The sequence below is a fragment of the Brachionichthys hirsutus genome, chromosome 13 (assembly GCF_040956055.1).
Source record: "Brachionichthys hirsutus isolate HB-005 chromosome 13, CSIRO-AGI_Bhir_v1, whole genome shotgun sequence".
In the NCBI taxonomy this organism is placed as follows: Eukaryota; Metazoa; Chordata; class Actinopteri; order Lophiiformes; family Brachionichthyidae; genus Brachionichthys; species Brachionichthys hirsutus.
Window position 1 is genome coordinate 13,195,224 of NC_090909.1, and position 20,078 is coordinate 13,215,301.

The 20,078-nt window shown below is 47.7% G+C and overlaps 1 protein-coding gene across 1 annotated transcript in view; it reads right to left on the reverse strand.

Moving 5' to 3' along the window:
- thsd7aa (thrombospondin, type I, domain containing 7Aa) overlaps positions 1-20,078 on the reverse strand; it is a 139,649-nt gene that overhangs the window by 80,496 nt on the left and 39,075 nt on the right. Inside the window, exons 2-3 of the mRNA XM_068746976.1 lie at positions 10,036-11,233; positions 274-522 (exon numbers count right to left, since the gene is read on the reverse strand). Coding sequence (XP_068603077.1) covers positions 274-522; positions 10,036-11,233 — 1,447 coding nt within the window. The remainder of the gene's footprint in view (positions 1-273; positions 523-10,035; positions 11,234-20,078) is intronic.

Here is a 20,078-nt window from a genome sequence, read left to right on the forward strand (position 1 = left end):
AGGAGCCATCGTAGCATGAAGCAGATGTAGAAGGGTCTGGTTTAGAGACGCCGGCGCTGACCAACAGGCAGCAGGCTGAACTGGAGCCGGTAAAGAACGGGCACTTTAACAACAGTACACTTTATTTAGAAAGTGCCTTTCTGGTCGACGCACAGAACCAAACAAAGCATAAAACAAGAACCACCAATTAAAGGATAGAATTCAAACAGCAAGGATCAGGTGGGTGGTGAGTCTGGATTAGAAGGATGGTTTGGTGGGAAGTCTCGTACTTACACGGTGCAGGGGGGGGCGCCTTCTCCCAGGGGCTTGCAGGGCTCATTCTCCTCCAGCTCCGGACAATCCGCTCCTCCACCAATTGGGAACTGGCTGACTCTTCTGGTGCGAGTGCGCTGGCCCTTGGGCCCGTTGGGGTTGTAGCATTCCTTGGAGCAATCTGACCATTCCGACCAGCCGGTCACATCACAGTCTTTGGTGAGGACACAAGCCTGAAAGGTCACCGGAAGCATCTCTTGCGAGCAGAGGCTGAGGATGAGAAAACAAATTCCATTCGAAGAAATGCCCAAGAAGTCAAAATATCCCAAAAGCCCAGTTTGTTTCTGTCAACCAGACCAGGAACGCCAGGGAGCCGTTGAATTCGATCAGGTGAGGTAGCATGACTGAAAAAGGCAAGACATTAAACCGCATGTTTGATTTAAGATAATAAAACCATTTGTCAACATGCGATTGCAGAAAAATAGATGTATATGCTTCCTTGAAGATTGCATTCGTGTCTTCATCATCTCTGCAGGTTCTTCAGCGCGAGCAGAGAAGACCTCAGGATTTGTGTTGGGTTTAATGCAGGTATAATGTAGAGGTCAGTATTTCTATTTTCCCTGTTTCTGTCAGGGTTTGAGTTTGGAGAGTTATTTTTGATCTCTCTCTCTCTCTCTCTCTTGTCACCGGTCGTCATGGTAACACAAGCCGTGACTACAATGTTTCAGCATTTTCGTTTACTTTTTTTGCCTTTGTGTAACATGCTAACCGAAGCACGCTCGGGTTGTTCGTCTGAGGACGCGAACATAAACACAAGCATGTGTCGCCCAGAGATGACGTGTGGCGTCATGATTGGTCTACGAAGTAATGTGGGCGTTTGACAGAAAGGTCAATTGTTTCCCGCTCGGTGTGGATGTGGGGTTTCAAAGCAACGATTTCTATTTTTTCATTGCTTCATGCATTCCGAGGTCGAGGTTTAGGGGACCATGTAGCGCTGACGGGATTGGAATCCCCGATCTCCAAATTTTGGACTTGAACCTGGCAGAACTGATCCTGAGACAGACCAGTGCTTGTATCATGCAGTTCGAGTGACACAAAACTCGACGTATGAATCCATCGTCTCACTGCAGATCTGCCGTAATTAGCAAACATCTCACTGCGCTCCTGTGCCTTGGAGCGTTCAGTAGGATTCTGAAGGAGTCATTGTTGCCACGGTTACTCTGCAGGCTCTGCTTATTGTAGCTGCACCAGAGTACAGAACAATTTGAACACCAGAGGAGGGGGAAATATTGAATGGCATCAAGCTCAGAAACAAATGTTACTCTGAGTACAGAAAAACCAACAACGAGGAACTACATGAAAAAAGCAGACCCACTCACCCCATTGATGCTGGATGGGATAGAGATTTTGCTGCTACCAAACATTCAGACCTCTTTCCAAAAGTCATTATAGCTGTTGCTTTGCAACTTGTATACAAGAGAGAATGTATTTTCATTCCTCGTGATGTATCTAAGGAAAAGTTCGGACTCAGGGGCGGCTATGGCTCAGTGGGTCGAGCCGTATGTCGAAGTGTCCTTGGGCAAGACACCTAACCCAAAAATGCTCCCAGTGGGCACAACTCGCATGGCAGCAGCCACCCGCCGAGGGACAAATCAATAAAAATTATTTAGTATTATAATTTATTTAGGACCAAACCGTGGCCTTCCAGCCACAACCCATGAGCACAGGCCTTAAATGCCTGCCGTGCTTCTTATAAAGGTTTACCACTGCAAGCATTATTCTTAGCTTTACCTGCAGGTCTTCCAGACCTGATTATAGCATTGAAAACAGCGTCATACAAAGATAACAGTTGTGCACCATGGTTTTGTTCAATAGAGTTTACAACACGACACAATCAGGTCGATGGCCTTCAGAAACTGATTATTTCTCTGCATACATTAATTTCTTTGCAGGTAAGATTGGACGAGGCTGATTTAGCTCCATTTACACCATCGATCAGAATCAGAATACGTTAATAATCCCATAGGGAAATTACAACAGCAACATTGATCCACTCAACAACGGAACCGAATAATTAACAGGATGCACATAGTGCAGTAAGACATAAAGAAAACAATAATATATACAAATACTTAAAAGTAATAGAAGGTTACAATGATGCATTGGTTAATTTAAATGACACAGGAACAAATGACCTTCAATGTTGTTCAGTCTTTGTGTGGGTGGGGGTGGTCTCAGTCTCATTGTCCCCGTGCTCCTTTGTTGTACCAGGAGCTGATGGAGGGGGTGGGAGGGTGTTGCCCAGGATGCTTCTCACATTCTGAAGCATCCCCTTCTCTCCATCACTGTCTCTAAGTAGTCCAGTTTCACCCCCACAACATCACCTGCTTTACGGATGAGACCCTCAGTCTGCTGCCCCAGCACACCCCAGCAAACAGGATGGACTAGAGACCCTCAGTCTGCTGCCCCAGCACACCCCAGCAAACAGGATGGACTAGAGACCCTCAGTCTGCTGCCCCAGCACACCCCAGCAAGCAGGATGGACTAGATACCCTCAGTCTGCTGCCCCAGCACACCACAGCAAACAGGATGGACTAGATACCCTCAGTCTGCTGCCCCAGCACACCACAGCAAGCAGGATGGACTAGAGACCCTCAGTCTGCTGCCCCAGCACACCCCAGCAAACAGGATGGACTAGAGACCCTCAGTCTGCTGCCCCAGCACACCACAGCAAACAGGATGTACTAGATACCCTCAGTCTGCTGCCCCAGCACACCCCAGCAAGCAGGATGGACTAGATACCCTCAGTCTGCTGCCCCAGCACACCACAGCAAACAGGATGGACTAGAGACCCTCAGTCTGCTGCCCCAGCACACCACAGCATACAGGATGGACTAGATACCCTCAGTCTGCTGCCCCAGCACACCACAGCAAACAGGATGGACTAGATACCCCCAGTCTGCTGCCCCAGCACACCACAGAAAACAGGATGGACTAGATACCCTCAGTCTGCTGCCCCAGCACACCACAGCAAACAGGATGGACTAGATACCCTCAGTCTGCTGCCCCAGCACACCACAGCAAACAGGATGGACTAGATACCCTCAGTCTGCTAACCCAGCAAACAGGATGGACTAGATACCCTCAGTCTGCTAACCCAGCAAACAGGATGGACTAGAGACTCTCAGTCTGCTGCCCCAGCACACCCCAGCAAACAGGATGGACTAGAGACCCTCAGTCTGCTGCCCCAGCACACCCCAGCAAGCAGGATGGACTAGATACCCTCAGTCTGCTGCCCCAGCACACCACAGCAAACAGGATGGACTAGATACCCTCAGTCTGCTGCCCCAGCACACCACAGCAAGCAGGATGGACTAGAGACCCTCAGTCTGCTGCCCCAGCACACCCCAGCAAACAGGATGGACTAGAGACCCTCAGTCTGCTGCCCCAGCACACCACAGCAAACAGGATGTACTAGATACCCTCAGTCTGCTGCCCCAGCACACCCCAGCAAGCAGGATGGACTAGATACCCTCAGTCTGCTGCCCCAGCACACCCCAGCAAACAGGATGGACTAGAGACCCTCAGTCTGCTGCCCCAGCACACCCCAGCAAACAGGATGGACTAGAGACCCTCAGTCTGCTGCCCCAGCACACCCCAGCAAGCAGGATGGACTAGATACCCTCAGTCTGCTGCCCCAGCACACCACAGCAAACAGGATGGACTAGATACCCTCAGTCTGCTGCCCCAGCACACCACAGCAAGCAGGATGGACTAGAGACCCTCAGTCTGCTGCCCCAGCACACCCCAGCAAACAGGATGGACTAGAGACCCTCAGTCTGCTGCCCCAGCACACCACAGCAAACAGGATGTACTAGATACCCTCAGTCTGCTGCCCCAGCACACCCCAGCAAGCAGGATGGACTAGATACCCTCAGTCTGCTGCCCCAGCACACCACAGCAAACAGGATGGACTAGAGACCCTCAGTCTGCTGCCCCAGCACACCACAGCATACAGGATGGACTAGATACCCTCAGTCTGCTGCCCCAGCACACCACAGCAAACAGGATGGACTAGATACCCCCAGTCTGCTGCCCCAGCACACCACAGAAAACAGGATGGACTAGATACCCTCAGTCTGCTGCCCCAGCACACCACAGCAAACAGGATGGACTAGATACCCTCAGTCTGCTGCCCCAGCACACCACAGCAAACAGGATGGACTAGATACCCTCAGTCTGCTAACCCAGCAAACAGGATGGACTAGATACCCTCAGTCTGCTAACCCAGCAAACAGGATGGACTAGAGACTCTCAGTCTGCTGCCCCAGCACACCCCAGCAAACAGGATGGACTAGAGACCCTCAGTCTGCTGCCCCAGCACACCCCAGCAAGCAGGATGGACTAGATACCCTCAGTCTGCTGCCCCAGCACACCACAGCAAACAGGATGGACTAGATACCCTCAGTCTGCTGCCCCAGCACACCACAGCAAGCAGGATGGACTAGAGACCCTCAGTCTGCTGCCCCAGCACACCCCAGCAAACAGGATGGACTAGAGACCCTCAGTCTGCTGCCCCAGCACACCACAGCAAACAGGATGTACTAGATACCCTCAGTCTGCTGCCCCAGCACACCCCAGCAAGCAGGATGGACTAGATACCCTCAGTCTGCTGCCCCAGCACACCCCAGCAAACAGGATGGACTAGAGACCCTCAGTCTGCTGCCCCAGCACACCCCAGCAAACAGGATGGACTAGAGACCCTCAGTCTGCTGCCCCAGCACACCCCAGCAAGCAGGATGGACTAGATACCCTCAGTCTGCTGCCCCAGCACACCACAGCAAACAGGATGGACTAGATACCCTCAGTCTGCTGCCCCAGCACACCACAGCAAGCAGGATGGACTAGAGACCCTCAGTCTGCTGCCCCAGCACACCCCAGCAAACAGGATGGACTAGAGACCCTCAGTCTGCTGCCCCAGCACACCACAGCAAACAGGATGTACTAGATACCCTCAGTCTGCTGCCCCAGCACACCCCAGCAAGCAGGATGGACTAGATACCCTCAGTCTGCTGCCCCAGCACACCACAGCAAACAGGATGGACTAGAGACCCTCAGTCTGCTGCCCCAGCACACCACAGCATACAGGATGGACTAGATACCCTCAGTCTGCTGCCCCAGCACACCACAGCAAACAGGATGGACTAGATACCCCCAGTCTGCTGCCCCAGCACACCACAGAAAACAGGATGGACTAGATACCCTCAGTCTGCTGCCCCAGCACACCACAGCAAACAGGATGGACTAGATACCCTCAGTCTGCTGCCCCAGCACACCACAGCAAACAGGATGGACTAGATACCCTCAGTCTGCTAACCCAGCAAACAGGATGGACTAGATACCCTCAGTCTGCTAACCCAGCAAACAGGATGGACTAGAGACTCTCAGTCTGCTGCCCCAGCACACCACAGCAAACAGGATGGACTAGATACCCTCAGTCTGCTGACCCAGCAAACAGGATGGACTAGAGACTCTCAGTCTGCTGCCCCAGCACACCACAGCAAACAGGATGGACTAGATACCCTCAGTCTGCTGCCCGAGCACACCACAGCAAACAGGATGGACTAGATACCCTCAGTCTGCTGCCCCAGCACACCACAGCAAACAGGATGGACTAGATACCCTCAGTCTGCTGCCCCATCACACCACAGCAAACAGGATGGACTAGATACCCTCAGTCTGCTAACCCAGCACACAGGATGGACTAGATACCCTCAGTCTGCTGCCCCAGCACACCACAGCAAACAGGATGGACTAGATACCCTCAGTCTGCTGCCCCAGCACACCACAGCAAACAGGATGTACTAGATACCCTCAGTCTGCTGCCCCAGCACACTACAGCAAACAGGATGGACTAGATACCCTCAGTCTGCTGCCCCAGCACACCACAGCAAGCAGGATGGACTAGATACCCTCAGTCTGCTGTCCCAGCACACCCCAGCAAGCAGGATGGACTAGATACCCTCAGTCTGCTGCCCCAGCACACCACAGCAAACAGGATGGACTAGATACCCTCAGTCTGCTGCCCCAGCACACCACAGCAAACAGGATGGACTAGATACCCTCAGTCTGCTGCCCCATCACACCACAGCAAACAGGATGGACTAGATACCCTCAGTCTGCTAACCCAGCACACAGGATGGACTAGATACCCTCAGTCTGCTGCCCCAGCACACCACAGCAAACAGGATGGACTAGATACCCTCAGTCTGCTAACCCAGCAAACAGGATGGACTAGATACCCTCAGTCTGCTAACCCAGCAAACAGGATGGACTAGATACCCTCAGTCTGCTGACCCAGCAAACAGGATGGACTAGAGACTCTCAGTCTGCTGCCCCAGCACACCACAGCAAACAGGATGGACTAGATACCCTCAGTCTGCTGCCCGAGCACACCACAGCAAACAGGATGGACTAGATACCCTCAGTCTGCTGCCCCAGCACACCACAGCAAACAGGATGGACTAGATACCCTCAGTCTGCTAACCCAGCACACAGGATGGACTAGATACCCTCAGTCTGCTGCCCCAGCACACCACAGCAAACAGGATGGACTAGATAGCCTCAGTCTGCTGCCCCAGCACACCACAGCAAACAGGATGGACTAGATACCCTCAGTCTGCTGCCCCAGCACACCACAGCAAACAGGATGTACTAGATACCCTCAGTCTGCTGCCCCAGCACACTACAGCAAACAGGATGGACTAGATACCCTCAGTCTGCTGCCCCAGCACACCACAGCAAGCAGGATGGACTAGATACCCTCAGTCTGCTGCCCCAGCACACCCCAGCAAGCAGGATGGACTAGATACCCTCAGTCTGCTGCCCCAGCACACCACAGCAAACAGGATGGACTAGATACCCTCAGTCTGCTGACCCAGCAAACAGGATGGACTAGAGACTCTCAGTCTGCTGCCCCAGCACACCACAGCAAACAGGATGGACTAGATACCCTCAGTCTGCTGCCCGAGCACACCACAGCAAACAGGATGGACTAGATACCCTCAGTCTGCTGCCCCAGCACACCACAGCAAACAGGATGGACTAGATACCCTCAGTCTGCTGCCCCATCACACCACAGCAAACAGGATGGACTAGATACCCCCAGTCTGCTAACCCAGCACACAGGATGGACTAGATACCCTCAGTCTGCTGCCCCAGCACACCACAGCAAACAGGATGGACTAGATACCCTCAGTCTGCTGCCCCAGCACACCACAGAAAATAGGATGGACTAGAGACCCTCAGTCTGCTGCCCCAGCACACCCCAGCAAGCAGGATGGACTAGAGACCCTCAGTCTGCTGCCCCAGCACACCACAGCAAACAGGATGGACTAGATACCCTCAGTCTGCTGCCCTAGCACACCACAGAAAACAGGATGGACTAGAGACCCTCAGTCTGCTGCCCCAGCACACCACAGCAAACAGGACGGACTAGAGACCCTCAGTCTGCTGCCCCAGCACACCACAGCAAACAGGATGGACTAGATACCCTCAGTCTGCTGCCCCAGCACACCACAGCAAGCAGGATGGACTAGAGACCCTCAGTCTGCTGCCCCAGCACACCCCAGCAAACAGGATGGACTAGATACCCTCAGTCTGCTGCCCCAGCACACCACAGCAAGCAGGATGGACTAGAGACCCTCAGTCTGCTGCCCCAACACACCACAGCAAACAGGATAGACTAGATACCCTCAGTCTGCTGCCCCAGCACACCACAGCAAACAGGATGGACTAGAGACCACAGACTAATAAAATATTCTCAGCATCATCCGGCAGATGTTGAAGGACTGTCTATCCAGACTCCCAGATATTTATAGTCCTCCACTGAGTCCACGTTGACCCCCTGGATGCAAGCAGTGGTCATTGGAGGCATTGTCCTCCTGATGGCCACCATCAACGTGTCTTTGCCACGTTGAGCTGCAGGTGGTTCAGCTCACTCCATGTGACAACATTATTAACCACCTGTTCAAGGATTACAGTACAGATTGATCGGCATATGACCAGATGCACCCATGTTGTTGTCTGTCTTCATCTCAGCAATGAAGGTGTGACCATCTACTGTGTCGCTTTCAACCGGCAACATTGTCTGACTGCCTGGACAAAATGAATCCACTGTCATGACAAAACTGTTTCAAGTGTTTGCCAATCAAGGCTCTAATATCAGAAATGTCGGCGTTCGTATCAGCAACAGTATAAATGCAAGTGCAGTTTGTATCTTGCATAAATGTATGCAAAAAGCATGTCTGTCTGTATACGCATCTTCACTTTCAGTACACTTAGAGGGCAAATAAACATTGAAGACGGTACATTTAGAATCATTAGGGTGAACTTCAAGTCCACTGGCTCAGTCTACCCCAAGTCTCGGCACTTTAACCAGACTGTCAGAGTTCTACCTCCAAAGGATGGCAACACCAGCCTGTTTCCTGCCTTTAATTCATGTTGCATTACGGTGTGTAGTGGACTCTCCAGCACCATGAAAGACATGTTACATTAAGGTTGCTGAACTTGTGAACTTGTTGCTGAACTTGTTGCTGAACTTGTAGCTAAATCAGAAAGTCCCACACTGTGGCAGAAACATTAATACTGCCAGCTAGTAAAGGTAAACGAGATGCTCGGCCCTGACGCGGCCAAAGAGATAGCTAAAGTGGGAGCGGAGCATAAAGTCTTATTGCTCCACACGGAGGTCCGGTGGCTGGCCCGTGTGTACGAGCTACGAGAGGAACTTAAAGTGTTTCTGACAAACGAGAGGTCCGATTACTCAAAGCTGGAGTACCTGTCTGATATATTTCATCATCTGAATGAACTGAACACTCGGATGCAAGGCCGAAATGAAAACCTGCTTACAAGCACCGATAAAATGAACGGATTCCGTTTAAAGGTGCAGCTCTGGCAACAACATGTGCAGCGTGGGAACCTTGAGATGTTCCCACTCACGGAGGAACTGCATGATGGGAACGCTGCTGCTACGAGCGAGCTGATTGGCCCACATTTGAAACCTCTAGAGGAGAAGTTGTCATTTTATTTCTATTCAGCCTCCACAGAATGCCTTGACTGGGTTCGGGACCCACACAGCTCAGCATCCGGTGCTGGAAAGGACCTGACTTCAAAGGAGCAAGAGGAACTCACTGAACTGAAACAAGATGGTGGTTTAAAGCTAAACTTTGCTGATCTTCCTTTGGACAGTTTCTGGTTATCTGTTGCCAAGGAGTTCCCCGTTCTAGCCAACAAAGCTATTCTGACATTGCTCCCGTTTTCAACCACATATCTGTGTGAGCTGAGCTTCTCAAGCTCGACGGCGATAAAAACTAAAAACAGAGAGAGACTGAGAGCTGATGAGGAAGAGCTTTGTGTGTGTCTTTCTACCATTACTGCAGGATATCCATTTTGTGTTCATCCTAACAGCCCCAGGTTTCACACTAAGTATAAATACATTAAAAAATCTATAGGCCCTTTGTGTGTGTATAACATTTTGATATATATATATATATCTATATATATATTTATATATAGATAGATATATATTTAGATAAATAACCCAACAAGCAAAAAGGCTTATGATGAAAAAATTAGCATGAACATTGGTTCGTATTTATATAACGTGTATTCTTCATGCTGCAGTGTATTGTCTGGAGTGGTCTCTCAGAGTCACTCAGGTGTGTTGATGATGTTACCTGTATTGATGGAGACTGTCAGCTGAAACAGCATTTGAGTGGTTCTTACCTGAGAGCCTCAACACTCCCATTCTTATGCACACAGGTCACATCTCTGGTCTGGTAACCGACCTGCAGATCCCAGGACTTCCCCCCTGGCCGGTTCTCCCGGTTCTTGGTTCTCTTCTTCTTGATGAGTTCTCTGGTTTCAGGATCCTTGACCTTGCCTCGCTCTCGTAGCCTATCTCGCACTTTCTGTCTAATTTTCTCTCGTTTTTCTTTGTTTTTAGTTTTTTTTTGTCGCCTTGGTCGGTCTGCCTGTCGGGATGGCCTGTCGGGCTTCCTGTGGGCCCCGCCCAGTTTTCTGTTGACTTTGGGTAGTTTTTCACCAGGTTTAGCTCGATTTTTCAACCTTCTCTCTCCATTGTTGTGCTGCATGTCAGCATCGCTGGTTATTTTGCCCCCTTCGTTTGCCTCTTTCTCTGCTTCACTGGATTGACGATGGCTCGCTGTAGCTGGTTTGTCACCCCCCTTGGACATTTTTTCAGTCTCTCTGGATGGTTTGTCCCGCTCTTTGGAAACTTTATCGGTTTCCTTGGGGGGTTTATTAGTCTGTCTGAGTGGTTGGTCAGCTTGCCGGGCTTGTCTTGGCATTGGGATGGAGCACGGTCCCCAGTGTCCCACCCTGAGGCTGTAGAGGCTCACCTCTCCTTCACAGAGCCTCAGTTGACATGTTTGAAACTCAGTCAGATTCGGACAGGTTGCCCCCCCAAACAGTGGGGGGGCAAGAACGAAGCGGATCCGGTTCAGTAAACCCATTCCACAGGTTTTAGAACAGGAAGTCCACATGCTGAATTCAGACACCACACAGTCATGTGGACAAGGAATGAGACAGGCCTGCTCGAGTCGCGGTTTAGGCTCAAAGTATTCGCAAATAGCATCTTCTTCTTGCTCGCCATTTGATTTCTGAACACAGCCCACCTCCCGAGTCTGGATGCCCTCGTCTCCCCGTGTGCAGACTGCAGGGCGCTGCACTCCAGCATTGCGGATTGACACTGGGACACACTGGTTCCAGGCCCCCAGCTGCCAGTCGTACAGATCTTTGTGCCAGTCACACACTCTGAAGCAGCTCTGCTGGTTGTCTGGTTGCCCTGACTGGTTGCAGTTGGTGTGTAGCGTGGTCCAGCCTTCAGAGTGGGCGCACCATACTGCCCTGGTCTGGCTGCCCCCAGGGCCACACTCACTGCCCATACAACGACCCCATGGACCTGTAAAGACAAGACAAAGGTCAGGGACAGGCAAGGCACAAGATACATATCTTGTTCCTGGAAGTCAAAGGTGAAAGCATTTCAAGATTTAAATACAAATATAACAATATTCAAATGATTTCTAAAATGCACAGGCAGCTGGTGAAGTGAGGTCAGAATAGGAGGCGGTCCTTCTTACATGCTCCAGCTAAAGGAGGATCAGCAGCATTTAGGATCGACTGTATCTGAAGCTCAGGTGTTTCTACTTGCTATAATAATATCCTGTTAAATCATTCATTCAATATTGTGTTAGGACAGGGGTCTGCAACCCGCGGCTCCGGAGCCGCATGTGGCTCTTTCATCCCTCTGCTGCAGCTCCTGTGGGTTTAGTTCTAAATTTGAAGATTATGGTGATAAAATAAAACATATTTAATTTTTTTGTCGCTCATAATATACGATACAACCATCGACATATATCCGGTCACAACCACCAAATTGCGCGATTTCTTGAATTTTTCGACCCCCAGGTAGGACAACTATGGATAAATGTAAGAAAAGTGTCTGAAGAAAACAGAACGTTTAATGATACGTGGGCAGATTCGTTCACCTTCACTGCTGACGAGACGGGTTTACTGGTACGCTTAAAATATAATGAGAAGTTAGCAAACAACAAAAAGTCAAATGTCGCAAGACATTTCCAGAATAAACACAGACTTTGCTCAAAAATATCCCAACGTCTTTTTTGGAGTTCAAAATGTTTTTGTTGCGTGCAGAAATGTAATTTTGCTTCTCTGTAACAGTTCATTGATTCATAAATGCAACACACTATAGTTTGTTTATATATACATATATATACATTTATACATATATAAAGGTAAAAACGATGATGAAAAGATGCAGCGTTGTCTTCATTTTAAATGTCAAAAGGATTTTGTGGCTCCCAGTGTTTTCTTTTCTGTGGAAAATGGGGGGGGGGGGGGACTGGAGAACCTGGAAAGAACCCATAGGGATGCAAAAAGAAGTCCCCCGTCCTCAGGTGGGTTCATATTAGGACTGTGTTACAACAGTGTCCTTTTCCATATTTTTATGCAAAACATACCTGTACCCAGGGCCGTCAACAGACTTGCTGGGGCCCGGGGCAAGCAGGAACCATATGGCCCAAATAATCCTTAACAACATTTGCCCATTCGTTTAAATCAAACAGCCACACGACAGAAATGTGAAAATTACTCTTAATGACAAAAACTAAAGTATATAAGAGCATTACAAGAACTTCACAACCAATTTCAATGAAATTGACCCTAACCCCCAATCATCTGCTGGGTAATATAATGCCTGCCTTTAGCAGGACATATTTCAGCCTATTATTTCAGGAGCGGTAGTTTCACTCTCCCTGGAATCTTCTCTTTCCATATTTTCATACTGCTTACGGTTATTTTGAGCTTTCTCTGTAAAAGATAAGCATTGTAACAACAACAATGCATGAATGCTGACTGATCTCATACCGATCTGCGGCTGCAGCGCTGAGTGGGACCTGGGACACGCCTCCTCCCCTGGTCTGGCTTTTGGCTGACCCACGTCTGTGCTACTCTCCCTGACCATGTTCTTCGAAGATGGGGGTAGATGGGCAAAAATGGAAAACATTTATATTTAAACAAAAATACGAGTTTTAATTGCTACCTATATTTTCAGTTAAACATTACATTTAATGGAATAGTTAACAATTTCATGAAAAAAAGTATTTACAGTAGCCATAAACCAGATACTGCCATTATTAGACAGAGTGGGCTGGGATAAATGGTTTCACTCAATAAAGTTGAGCCATGAAAATGACGACAGAAAAACCAGCAGACTGAATTTGCTCACAGATGCAGGCAGGTCTGGATCAATACTAATCAATAGAGGATGCAAAAACTTCCCCAGACACAAGAGACAGACACAGACCTCAATGCTATTATCCTCCTTTGCCAGGAATACACCGCAGGAATACTGGAAGGCGCACCATTCAAGATCCACACTCTGTCACTAATGAGAAAAGTAGGTCACTGATACTCGAGTAGGTCACTGATACTCGAGTAGGTCACTGATACTAGAGTAGGTCACTGATACTCAAGTAGGTCACTGATACTAGTGTAGGTCACTGATACGAGAGTAGGTCACTGATACTTGAGTAGGTCACTGATACTAGCATAGGTCACTGATACGAGAGTAGGTCACTGATACGAGAGTAGGTCACTGATACTAGAGTAGGTCACTGATACTCGAGTAGGTCACTGATACTTGAGTAGGTCACTGATACTAGAGTAGGTCAATGATACTCGAGTAGGTCACTAATACTCGAGTAGGTCACTGATACTAGAGTAGGTCACTGATACGAGAGTAGGTCACTGATACTAGAGTAGGTCACTGATACTAGAGTAGGTCACTGATACTCGAGTAGGTCACTGATACTAGAGTAGGTCACTGATACTAGAGTAGGTCACTGATACTCGAGTAGGTCACTAATACTCGAGTAGGTCACTGATACTAGAGTAGGTCACTGATACGAGCGTAGGTCACTAATACTCGAGTAGGTCACTGATACGAGAGTAGGTCACTGATACGAGAGTAGGTCACTGATACTAGAGTAGGTCACTGATACTAGCATAGGTAACTGATACGAGAGTAGGTCACTTATACTAGAGTAAGTCACTGATACTCAAGTAGGTCACTGATACTAGAGTAGGTCACTGATACTTGAGTAGGTCACTGATACTAGAGTAGGTCACTGATACTTGAGTAGGTCACTGATACTAGCATAGGTCACTAATACTCGAGTAGGTCACTGATACGAGAGTAGATCACTAATACTAAAGTAGGTCACTAATACTCGAGTAGGTCACTGATACTAGAGTAGGTCACTGATACTAGCGTAGGTCACTAATACTAGAGTAGGTCACTGATATGAGAGTAGGTCACTAATACTGAAGTAGGTCACTAATACTCGAGTAGGTCACTGATACTAGAGTAGGTTACTAATACTAAAGTAGGTCACTGATACTAGAGTAGGTCACTGATACTAGAGTAGGTCACTAATACTCGAGTAGGTCACTGATACGAGAGTAGATCACTAATACTAAAGTAGGTCACTAATACTCGAGTAGGTCACTGATACTAGCATAGGTCACTGATACGAGAGTAGGTCACCGATACAAGAGTAGGTCACTGATAATAGAGTAGGTCACTGATAATAGAGTAGGTCACTAATACAAGAGTAGGTCACTGATACGAGAGTAGGTCACTGATACAAGAGTAGGTCACTGATAATAGAGTAGGTCACTGATAATAGAGTAGGTCACTAATACAAGAGTAGGTCACTGATACGAGAGTAGGTCACTGATACTTGTGGAGGTCACTGATACTAGCATAGGTCACTGATACTAGAGTAGGTCACTGATACGAGAGTAGGTCACTGATACTAGCATAGGTCACTGATACTAGAGTAGGTCACTCATACTCGAGTAGGTCACTGATACTAGAGTAGGTCACTGATACTCAAGTAGGTCACTGATACGAGAGTAGGTCACTAATACTCGAGTAGGTCACTGATATGAGAGTAGGTCACTGATACTAGCGTAGGTCACTGATACTAGAGTAGGTCACTAATACTAGAGTAGGTCACTGATGCTCGAGTAGGTCATTGATACTACCGTAGGTCACTGTTACTAGAGTAGGTCACTGATACTCGAGTAGGTCAATGATACGAGAGTAGGTCACTAATACTCGAGTAGGTCACTGATACTCGAGTAGGTCACTAATACGAGAGTAGGTCACTGATACGAGAGTAGGTCACTGATATGAGAGTAGGTCACTGATACTAGAGTAGGTCACTGATACTAGCATAGGTCACTGATATGAGAGTAGGTCACTGATACTAGAGTAGGTCACTGATACTAGCATAGGTCACTGATACTCGAGTAGGTCACTGATACTAGAGTAGGTCACTAATACGAGAGTAGGTCACTGATACTAGCATAGGTCACTGATACTAGAGTAATTGTATTGGCAATAGAATAATTACTAAGCATAATGACAATTATATAATTAATAATTGCAAGAGAAATCAAGTAATCATTAAGTGGTGATTAAACAATGTTAAGTAACTTTGATACAGCGAAGGTTAATGCCTGCAGAATAAGATGAAAAACAATATTCCATTCATGCATCGACAAACGACCTTCATGCCGAAGGGAGTACACCCGCTTAAAGACCAATCTTACGCAATCATGTGTCTTTATTATACATTTATTCAAAGTAACAGAAAACTGCCAACACATAGGTCACGGATACAAGAGTAGGTCACTGATACAAGAGTAGATCACTAATACTTAAGTATGTCATTGATACTATAGTAGGTCACTGATACTCGAGTCGGTCACTGATACTAGAGTAGGTCACTAATACTCGAGTCGGTCACTAATACTAAAGTAGGTCACTAATACTAACCAATCATGAATAGATTTTGTCATAAAGAATATAGACAAATGGGTGCCGGACTAAGTATTCATGTTAACCATGTTGTGCTCTCTAAAGAAGCTAGTGTGTTCGTAGACATGAAACATGTGCTCAAAAGCCTTTTTGTGTGATGGTGTGTGCATGTGAGGTACAGTTTATGAGAAGGTGTGGTAATAATCAGACCTTGCAAAAGATGTTATGGTTAGAGAGACAGATAGGGCCAGCTGCGAGGTGAGAAAATAATTCCAATACTCAGCCGAAACCAAAGAATTTAGCTTGATCCAATTAGACAGTTGGTCAGTTCCTGGATCCGTCCACCACTGGGTCCGCCAAAGCTCCAAAAAGCACTATATCAATATATCAAGAACTTTCAAAGCTGCCGTCTTGGAGACTTTCTGGTTCACCAGGGCAACTCCCAGCCCAATTAGCAGATGCCCCACCAACAAAGACAAATATCCAATTATCTTCGATGTCTTCCCAAGATAGGACCGTGAAACACACGGCCTTCCACTTGTCCCAGGCATCCATTGTGTAGCCTGTCGCAAAGGGCCCATCTGGGCAGGTCAGCTGCCCCGGGTTGCCATGATTCAATGAAAATATCTGATCAATCACACTAAGAGACCAACTAATCAATTTCATGATTTTAGTTGTAACGCTCGTTACCTGGGAGCCGCGCTAGCTAGGTGACATTACGTGCCGGCTCGTGCTGCTCCTGCTGTTTTTACGTGTGAGGGGGGGTTGGGGTGCTGCAAGAAGGAGATGAAACAGGGTGGAAGAACAGAGCAGATGTAGAAAACACGCCATGTTCAAGTGGCTCTGGACCATTTACACTATATTATCATACGTGCATTTTTAACACAATATTAAAATGTCATTTTTAATGCCACGATTATCGTCAATACCGGTTTACCGAGGCATACCAGACTTTATTGTACACAGACAAAGAGAAATCTGAAGTTTGACAGAGCAGCCAATTAATTAGCACTTCATTAATTATATGCACAATTAAACTAATGCAGTTAGATCATCTTAATTCAACTTCAAAAATCGTATTATCTTCTTTGTGGGTTTTCATTCTATGGCAAAAAGGCTCTGAATGAAATTAAGTATTTCACTCCTTGATATTCTCTGTTCAAGTCTATTCATAGCCTGCCAATAACTTGAGGTGTTCCAACAGTGTAATCTCCTCTACACCTTACCAGTACAGGAACATTGAGATCTGTGTGAAAGGATTTCACCCCCACTAATATGCTGGTTTAATTGGACACACCCTAACTGGGAAATCCCACACTTCCCACCTGAGCTTTCTCACACTTTTCCTATGGTGCCGCACGGAAGGTTGGCATTTACAGGGATAATGGAAACCAGTGTGAGATGTCAATCTGTATTCATACGCTGATCATGTCTCTGATTAAGAGACTGTAAAACCCGGTTGTCTGTCTCTGTGTTGCCCTGCGATGGACTGGCGGCTTGTCCAGGGTGTACCACTGCCTCTCGCCCATTGACTGCTGGGATTGGCTCCAGTTTGGCCCGCGACCCGATGACGGAATAAGCGGTTGGACAATGAATGAATGAATACCGGAGAACCTCATCCATGGCACAGCAGCATAAAGACGTCTTATTCTACAGGCCAGGCACAAGGAGAACGACCCAGCACAGCCTTCATTCTTGGACCCTTTTAACCATTAGCATTGCCAAAGGGAACCATTGTGCTACCGATGTCACCGCAGACGTGCACACTATCATGTACCACTGATATGTCTGCTATTACTCACCATTCTTTCTACCTGCTATGCACATCACCCAGGACCTGCTATGGTGGTCAGATCTTGATAAAAAGGAAATGAGTGATGTCACAGTGTTGGGCAAGCAATGCTATATTTAGCTCCATTGACTAATGACCACAAATCTGCATAAAGAATTGGGGGACTTATAGATCTCACCAGACGACAACGCTGCCTTTCTCCTGGCACGAGCATCTTACTCTGGTTCAAACCACAATGCTGAAGCACACGTTTGCTGTTCATCAGCGAGACCAGGGAGTTGATGGAAGGTAACATTCACTCCTTCTCATTAAACCTTAGACTGAATCAAGTCAGAGACACATCATTGCAGGTATCAGCGCCCAGAGGGGCCTGCTTCACCGTCGCTCTGCTTCTTACAGCTCCAGGGTTTGGTTCACTGCAAAGTGCTTCCAGTTTCAGCTGCATGTTGGCTAACGGTCAGTGTCTCTCATCCAGCAGGATAAGGGACGTGGCTATAGCTTGTATTTTGCTACAAGCTATAGCCACATCCCACTTAACAAAATCCTTATTATCACAGTTCCAAACCGCTGAGAACTAGATTTCACAAAACACAAACAATTATTTCCTCTCATGGTAAGAGCGTCGTGAAGTGAAAATCTTTATTTATTTTTATTTATTGCACAAAACCAATGGCAGTCCTTGGTTTTAAAAGCGTATTTAGTTTGTAGCCAAAGGCCATGGGAAGATTAATGACACAACTGCAATTTAGCTTGTATCAGCTAAGATGTGTAGATGTGCCAGAGGCTGCAATAAAGCGGTGCTCATGCATCTTTCATAAGGCTTGACAGACCTGCACAGCCATTCTTCTCAAGGAGGGGCATTACATGGCTCATTTGGGGCGTCGTGCTGCGACACGGAAACCCGCTTCAATGCCCGGCCCGCAGCAGACTGCGCTGCTTGATACATGTAAAACAGACCTGAAGCTAAACATGAGCAGATGGTACTTATTCTGTGTTCCTTCATCAACATCTGAGGGCATGCTCCATCGTCTTTTGTTTTAGACACATCCAATGGATTCAATGAGCTGCCGCTGCTTTTCAGATATTGTTACAAACATAACGTGGAGTTGGATCCATGCATCCTGGCAAAGATTCACTCTTGGAGTCCTTTTTCCACAGTTTTTCATGACATCAACTCAAATGCAGAGAGTAGCGCCTGGATAAGATGCACCGGGAGAGGAGTTCTGTGTCCAGAGTGAAGACAAGCCCACGTCATGCGTGTTGAGTTGTGAGTCGTCAGCGAGCAGCTGTGTCTCTGCTTCAGACTGTTACCAGTTAGCCTGTTTATTCATTGTTCCAAGAGCATCGAATCTACAGTCCTTTGTGACGCTGTCCTCATAGACCAGGAGTGTCAAACCCGTCCGGTGGAGGGCCGAGACACTCCAGGTTTTCCTTCCAGCCGGCCAATAAAGCAGGTGATTGTAATTATCAACACCTCTGATTTGAGAGAAGGAACTCATTAGTGAGATCAGCTGCTGGAGAGATGGTTGGAAAGAAAACCTGGAGTGTCTCGGCCCTCCACTGGACAGGTTTGACACATGTGTCTTAGACAGACCCAGCATCTTTGAGATTGTTTATTAGTTTCACTTGTCTTCTATCGGTTAACCCCCATTGTGTCCAACACTCACAGGTCGAGGGTCCAGATGCCCTCCTCCTGTTGGTGCAGAGAACAAAGAAAGGACTGAAACCACCAGGGCAATAACATTCATTCATGGATGGGTCATAAGTTGACAACCCCCCCTCTATAAATTTAAACAGGCCTCACAGGAAAAGTATTTAGGAGTCAACTCAGTCAATATAAGAGGACTCAAATCAGAAAAATCCATCCATCTTCTGGCAGATGATCATGCTACCATTTTCAACGATGTGCCACCATGCTATCATGTGCCACCATGTGCCAAAGTGCTACCATGTGCTACCATGTTCCATCATGTGATACCGTGCTACTGTAACGGAGTAAATGCAAGTTGTGCTTCCAGTGTTTTTCACCTGACCATGCCGGGAGCGAATGTCCACAGAAAGGGACAGCAGCAAACCAGCCGTTAAACTGAATGATCTGCGTGTAGGGGAGGACCGCGTAGATCTTCAGAGTGAGTCTCCCGCCTCTAGTTTTGAAGCTTTTTCAGACTTTGATACTTTAAGTCAGCTATACAGTAGTGACATTTCATCAGACAAAACAGTTATCTTTCAGTGCTTTCAGGCAGTCCCCAGGTCTGACATTTTATTTTACACATCAGTTTCAATTGAGGATGGACCCACTGATAGTGGATCCATGGCGTGTACCCTTAGTGAGTCAGCTGAGGCAAGTTTAGTGAAAAGCATCCCCAGCATCGCAAAGCAGCCTGCTCAGGATATTGTCATTGTTGGTTGTGGAGGCCATCGGGTCACATCTACAGCAATCTACAACCTCAATGTTACTGTGTACGGCTGCCCCATGTCTGTGCCTGCCTTAGTAGTGCCGGGTCAGACTGAAGAGTTCATCCTAGGCACTAACGCAATCAAAGAGCTGTTGATGCAACTAAGAGGGACGAGTGGCTACTGGAGAATCATGTCCACGCCCAGCCATAA